This window comes from Wyeomyia smithii, chromosome 1, assembly GCF_029784165.1.
Source record: "Wyeomyia smithii strain HCP4-BCI-WySm-NY-G18 chromosome 1, ASM2978416v1, whole genome shotgun sequence".
NCBI lineage: Eukaryota > Metazoa > Arthropoda > Insecta > Diptera > Culicidae > Wyeomyia > Wyeomyia smithii.
Window position 1 is genome coordinate 150,798,902 of NC_073694.1, and position 7,845 is coordinate 150,806,746.

The following is a 7,845-nucleotide window of genomic DNA, read 5'->3' on the forward strand; positions in this document are numbered from 1 at the left end:
AGCTGCAATTCAGTACACCCTAGGGATTATCGAAAAAATGCCCACGGACCATTATTTCATCTTTACGGACAGTCTCAGTTCCATTGAGGCTCTCCGATCGATGAAAGATGTTAAGCACTCTCCGTATTTCCTGGGGAAAATACGGGAACATCTGAGAAAAATCTACTCAGATTACCTTAGCGTGGGTCCCTTCTCACTGCTCGATACCGGGTAATGAGAAAGCGGACTCTTTGGCTAAGGTGGGCGCAACAAACGGTGATATTTATGAAAGACCAATTGCCTTTAATGAATTTTTCGCACTTGTACGTCAGAATACGATCATCAGTTGGCAAAATGCTTGGACCAGAGGGGAATTGGGAAGGTGGTTACATTCCATAATCCCCAAAGTATCGACGAACCCGTGGTTCAAGGGGTTGGATGTAGGTCGGGATTTCATTTGCGTGATGTCCCGGCTTATGTCCAATCACTATAGATTTGACGCGCTCCTCCGTCGTGTTGGGCTCGGGGAAAGTGGTATCTGTGCCTGTGGTGAAGGTTATCACGACATAGAGCATGTGGTTTGGTCATGCCCTGTACACCGTGACGCCAGGTCTAAATTGATAGCTTCCCTGCAGGCCGAGGGTAGACAGCCGGCTGTTCCTGTTCGTGATGTCTTGGCGAGCCGTGACCTATCCTACATGTCCCTTATATACGTTTTCCTGAAATCCATCCATGCCCCAGTCTAGTCCCGTTCCCCTCCGTCTACACCCAACAAAACGACAAGAACACGTTTGAACCTTAAGCACAAAACCAGCAACCAGACCCCGCACAATAGAACCAGGACCCAAGGACTACGAGCCTCTGTCCCAACTCACGACATCGTGGCTCAGCAGAACGAATCCATACATGCCATTCGACGATTATCAGACGACCATTGAACAACAAAACACTGATTGGAAATCCCATGCTAGTTTTAAGTTAGACTTAATTTCAGCTCGTAGTCAGCAGCGAGGATAAAAAATTTGCTTTAGTTTTTAAGTCATCAGATATAATTGGCGCCGTTAAACATTAAATTGTATTTGTGCCGTGTCAAATAAATGTTGTGAAGAAAAAAAAAAAAAAAAGCTTAAACCAAATCGAAAATGGTCGATTAACATCGATGTCTTATGTGGCTTAAAGTTGCTTTACTGATCCTGTAAATATTCCCTTTGTAGTGTCGAGGCATTTGGGTCTTGAAGTAAAACAACAAGCAGTTGGATTCGTGGCGGTTTTACCCCTTGTATAGTGGGCGACTTTACCCCCAGTGGAACATACTCATATTTGACCGAGAAAGTAGTCAAAATTACAAGATTACTCACGGCCTTCGATATTTCCGAAAAAAGATAGATTCAGGCAAGTGATTAAACGTATATTCACGAACAAAACAATAGATTTTTAGACTGAAAAACCTTAAGTCCCGTTGCCGCAAAACAATAGCGCATTGACTGGTTGCCAGCTGAAAGGTTGTTTTTGATTATTTCTGCGACCGTTTGTGCACTATCAAAACAGAAAAACGTGCAAAATGTTATGTAATTATACTGTAATAGACACGTTAAAGAAATTTTTCAATTATTTTATAACTTGGTAGTAAAACTACGGTGGGCGGTCTTACCCCGCAGGACGGTCTTACCCTGTTTACCCCTACATCTTTCTCGTGTTCGAATGTGATGTAGTTTTGCATCGTGACACGTGATTTCATTGCCACGGACAGTGCAAAAATATTAGGGGTAATCATGGAGCGCTCCTATAAAAATACCCAACCGTAAAAGTATTTTACTTTATTGCATGTAATGGTAGATACACAGTTTTCACCGGGGTATTTGTATACGACAGCTACTTAAATACTCCTGTTGTTTTTCTACTCAACTGGTAGAATGTCATTGAAAGAATCAATGTGTATATGCCTGCGCGCTTTTTAATTAATGAAAGGTTGATGAAAATAATGCAGAATGTACACTCCTCATCTCCTTACCACACTACATTATGAAAGAGTAATATCAATCTTTGACAGGAAATATTTCATTGGCAAATAAAGTTAAAGGAAGCCGCCGTAACGTGTTGACAAAGCATGAACAATAAGAATAAAGCATCCACTACCACACTGATGCTCGTGGCAGTGTGCACATTCTGGTTCATTTCTGCTCAATCTACAAATCTTCAAATTTCATTCAGTTTTGGCTTTTAGCAGATGTTCGGTTATTTTGAATGAAATTATCTTGCGTCTTATAAAAAAGAGCAAACAACTTACGCTATCATAGGAACATCTACTCTATTTGCTATCTCAAACGATTGTCGTCTTATCATCAACCGTATCAAAAACAGTAGATAGGGTAGAATGCTGTGAATGGCCATCATAGCAACAAAATCGGGAATTTCCTTCATTTCGCAGCACAGAGTACGTGCTCTTTCCCTAATAACCGTCCATTAGAGTAATCAGCGTTAACTTGTGCGACGGCGCGCCCTGGTATTTAACTGTATAACATGACGTCGTTGTTGTACTCGTATACAGTGAAAAGAAATATATGGAACGGCATGACGAGAGAAAAAACTAATTCTATGATAAGCTCATCTGCTTTGCAAAAATCATTCAATTCGCATTCTACCGCGTTTGTAGAATCACTGTAGTGCTAGAGGAACTCCAGTACAAGTCTTCGTTCACACAGTGGGAGAGAAAAGTGCAACTCAACGATGGTTTGGACGCGACCTGCTGATGTTCCCTATCCTTCCGTGTGGCACACCTTCCTGGCCAAAGACCTAAACAGTGAGGAACAGGTGACCTACGTCGTACAGGATTTACCGGAAGAGCGTTTCGAGGACGCTATCAAACACATGGTGGGAATCTTCATTTACGATGAACCGATGTGTAGAGCGAAGAGTGAGTGAATACTACCTAGTGAAGTGATGGTCTGGCTAATTATCAAAACAAAAACAAACCTCAAAAGAGGGCTAATGTTTGGTAAATTGAAGTTTGAAGCGAGCGGTGTGATTGAACAAATCGTTTTGTTTTCAAGCTCGGTAGCTGATGATTGTGTTTAGACAGCTAAGCTTCAAGTGAAACAGAGCGCTCGGAGCGAATAGATTTTTACGGAACGTGACAATGCATCTTACTTATTCTGTGAGCAGAAAAAAAGGCAATAATCACTCGCAGAAAGGTGTTTGTAAATTAGCAGTTCTATGCAAGAATCGCAGTCTGTTTCAGGCTTGCCTAGATTCCTTGTTTGAAAATGATTTGCCGCGTCGAAGATAGTAAATAGACTACACTAATGAAAATGCACAAAAGCGAAAAAGTTGAACTTTTAGGCAGTTTGTTTGCAAAAAAAAAATATTTCCAATCTAAGAAGAGTTATAATACAATATTTTCATCGAAGTTCATGTTTGTGCGCTTTGAACAGACTGTTTTTATATATTCAAAACTTTTGTTCTGTTTAATTTGAATGAAAAGTAGGTTTTGAAAAGAGATTCTAAAGAGATGACTTATTAGTTTTTGCTAGGTATTTATTAACTTACTTTTTTAAAAAAAGCTACAGATCAAAGGGTAGGCCAATATGTACAGCCGTTTGGTTTTTAATTTCTTTCAGTTCGACCATTAAATAAATGCAAAAGATTTTTCTTTTTGTCACTATTTTCTGCTCGGAAAAGTTATGATAAACCAACTTTTTGAGGCCGCTCACGAGGTGACACTCTTAAACAGTTATGGCAACCTGAAATAATTGATTCAATGTCGCTTGAAGTCCAATAGAATTACTTTTTGAATAAAATTATTGTTGAGCTTGTTTCGTTGCGATATGTTTGATTTCCAATGCATCGCTCATATAATTGAGATTGAGCAGCACTTTTTTTTGTTGAAAATATTTTGGTTTCAAAAATTTATACTGATGGCCACACTTATTCCGCACGAAAAGAATCAATGGGATTATCAACTTTACACACTTGGAGTCTCGATTTCCACTGAAAGTTTCTGTTCACATCTGTTTAAAAACCCATTTGTGGGCAAAACCTAAACAAAGAACTATCAAATGAGCGCAAGTGGAAACATTGATTAACTTATAAAACGTAATTTTACATCCGAAGAACAAATTATAGCATTTTCATTCAAAGAAGATATTATACTCTCGGCAATTAGTTAAAATAAATTACCAAAACTTCATTACAAATTATAGAGAAGCAATTTGATAAAATATCACCAGAATAGAATGACGAAAATGTAAAAACAAAAATCAAAGCCATCAACTGTAAATTGTATTTTTAAAACACAAATTCTAAATTGTACGAGTGAGTCGGAGCAGTACATTTGAGCTTTTCCGTAAAAATTAGCTGGTCTGGATTTTGAATATCATATTGCCAAAGCAACGCAATATACTGGGTTAATGGTCTGCATATGTTGTCGACCGTCATTGTTCCTAGTTTATAGGTACACACAAAGAAATCATTACCAAGCAAACACGTAAAAACAACGTAAATTTACGTAAACCTGAATGTTTACTGGCTTAGGTAAATAATTCGCATAAAATTTGGTGAAAACAACGCAACAGCTCAGTAAAAAGAGAATTTTTACCCCAAAATTAGGGGTAAAAATTGTATCGAGGTTTTTGATATTGATGTTTCAAGGCATTCAATTTCCCCTAAATGGTGATTTTCGTGCAGGTACTCAAATGTAGGTAAATCACTTTTACCTAAAAGTACTCTCCCGCACAGAAGGGCTGTTTTGCGTCTAAAATACGCATATTTGGGTATTTTTATTTTTCTGTGTAGTAAGTGCATTCGAGCACCGTTATTTCTGAAGCGTAATTTCGAAAAGTGATCTGAATGGCAAGCTAGACTCGTTGCTTTTTTAATTTTATGTATATATTTTCAAGCATTTTTTCTCAGCTTTCCAATAGTGCTGACAAATTTAAAATCGATGGTTCCGAACTTGCTCAAAAACACGATCTTCTGATAAAATTCAGGATGGCGGCGAGATCCAAAATAGCAGCCATTTTTTTTACTTCAAATGAAAGCTTTATCATTCCTCTTTAAAACGATGTGCTGTTGGTAAAAGGTTCAATGACACATTTAAGGGAAAGAGATCAATAGAAAGATCAAGAACAGTTCAAAATACAGCTTTTTGAGAACCGTTTGATCCCTGGATGCTCGAGAAGTCGATTATTCTGGTGGTGTTCTCATTTTTTCACTATTTTCAATCATTTAGACCCAAAAATATCCATTTTCCAAGACCTTGTGTCACCGGTGGGATGGTTTCTGTGAGAATTGCTCAGCGTTTCTTTAAATAATTTGTTCCAGAGCTGCGTAAAGTCAATATCATACTACTGACATTACGCCAAAATGATGCAACACCAGAATCAGCCAACTACGATGCATGGTTCATTACAAAAGAGTTTGCGATGTTTCGATGATTCTGTTAGCGTCAACTCTCACTCTAATTTTTTTCTTGCTATCTTTCTCCATCATTCGGGTATGGCTGTACTGAGATTGAATCAGCAGAAAAATCAAGTTCATTTTGACAGCATGATGTTATGAGGATAGCAAACATAGAATCAATGATTTTTCTTCAATTGATATGTATGATATTGATATATGGTCGGCGTGCAATCAGACTGAACTAAGCGCCGTTTTCTCAGAATGAATTGTTGACACCCAGTGGATATGAGAAGTAATAATTTATCTATTACGAAGTAACGAAATCGTTTGAGCATTTGATAACTATATTATAACAAAAATTCTATGTAGCAGCTTGACTATACAGCAATCGCGGCGGTAAATGTTTTTCGACGCTTAGTTCGGTTTGGCTGCACGCCGACTAAAAGCATTTGCAATAAACAACTATTAAGGCTCGAATACGCACACGGCGTAATGACGCCTTCTCCATACAAATTAATAAGCGTAAACGCGCCTTCCGTTGGGAGGCCTTCCAACTAGAACCTTCTATCTTTGCCTTCTAGTGAAGAAGGTAGTCGTTCGCCGCCTTCGGCTGCGTACTTGACTGCCTTCCGTGTAGACGCATTGTGCCTTCCACACGGTCTTGTTTCGCCTTCTTTTGTCGAAGGCGCTGGCACGCCGTGTTGTATCATTTTCCGCCTGCTGGTGATTCTAGAATTGTGTTGCCTTATTTTTTCTTCCAACAAAAATAAACAAACATGAATTAGGTGGCATGACGACAAGAAGGTTAGCACATGGCGGAGTTCAAGACGGCGTGATTGCTCCTTTCGTGTAGACGAGTGGAAGGTGGCAGATGCTAGAAGGCACATTAAAAGGTTTTAAAAAGGTACTGACAATTTTCGTCAGGAAGGTTTTCATTCATATTTTCTTTTAACGAAGAGGATGGCCGGAGTTAATCGACTGGTTTCGGATATATGGCCGGAATATGTTTCATTGACATGGTAACGATGATCAAAGCAGTGCTTAGAAGTGCTTAAAATCCACCCATGCCTCTCATTGTAAAAAAAAAAATGCGGACCTGTTCCGGTTGTGTTCCGAATACTCGGGGTTGTTGTGCCAAAGCCCATTAAGCGACACCTATAACGTCTGATTTGAAATTATAAACCTAGTTCATTATTGGCCATATCTTGAGCTGGGGTCGTCACGGACCGCTTAAGAAGTAAAAAAAAATTTATTAGTTTTTGGCATGATGAAGAATTTGGGCGTTATTATCTCCGGAACCGGTTGACCGATTCGGGCCATTCACCCTGGCAATATTAAGGACTATAATACTTTTCTTTTCGGTTTCTGTTGCTGAGTTTTAATCGATTAATAGAGAGAAGGAAATCTGGAAAATATGCAAGCACATTGGCTTTCGTTTTTAAGGCAAATGTGTAAATGTATATATACGAAGGATACGCGGTTGCCAAGGTGAACGGAGTGTACTACTGCAGCTGCTATGCTCCGCCTCGTTGGTCTACCGAGCAGTTCGCAAGGATGATCGACCGAGCCACCGTGGAGCTGATCGGTCTATCACCGTTGGTAGTGGCGGGCGACTTCAACGCATGGGCAACTGAGTGGGGAAGTCGACGCACAAACCAGAGAGGCCGGATCTTGTTGGAGGCTTTGGCGAAGCTCAACATAGATCTGGCCAACGTCGGCTTGAAGAGCACCTTCAGTAGAAACGGCGTGGAGTCGATCATCGATGTGACATTCTGTAGTCCAGGATTGATCACGAACTGGAGGGTAGACGATGGCTACACTCATAGCGACCACCTGGCGGTCTGTTATAGCGTAGACTGTAAAACGAGTCCGCATGTGGCGAGTAGAATTAACACTCCAGCTCCTCGCGGTTGGAGGATATCACACTTCAACGAAGAGGTATTTGCGGAAGCAATTAGACTAGAACACGAGGCGAGCAGAACTCGTAACCTGAGCGCTGATCAACTTGTTGCATTACTTTCGCGGGCGTGCGACGCCACTATGCCTAGGAACCGCCAGCCTAGGCATGGAAGGCCACCAGTCTACTGGTGGACCGACGCGATAGCGGACCTCCGCAGAGCGTGTCTTCAAGCGAGAAGAAGGATTCAACGTGCGCGAACCGACGAAGAAAGGGAAGATCGTCGAGGGGCATTCAGTTCCGCAAAAGCGGCGCTTAAGAGAGCAATAAAAGCTAGTAAACGTGCGTGCTTCGAAAGACTGTGCGCTAGTGCCAACACTAACCCGTGGGGTAACGCCTATAGGATGGTGATGGCCAAGACTAAGGGTGCGATGGCGCCCGCAGAAAAATCACCAGCGATGCTTGAGCGGATCATAGAGGGACTCTTTCCACGCCACGAGCCAAATCCTTGGCCTCCGGCTGGCGAGTCACTTCACCGACGTTCCAGTATCTCAAACTCAGACCAGAGGTGG

General features: G+C 40.9%; 1 protein-coding gene across 1 annotated transcript in view; it reads left to right on the forward strand.

The window, feature by feature from the left end:
- Positions 1–2,529: 2,529 nt before the first annotated feature.
- LOC129733829 (uncharacterized) overlaps positions 2,530–7,845 on the forward strand; it is a 14,497-nt gene continuing 9,181 nt past the window's right edge. The window contains exon 1 of the mRNA XM_055695355.1: positions 2,530–2,893. Coding sequence (XP_055551330.1) covers positions 2,707–2,893 — 187 coding nt within the window. The 5' untranslated portion in view covers positions 2,530–2,706. The remainder of the gene's footprint in view (positions 2,894–7,845) is intronic.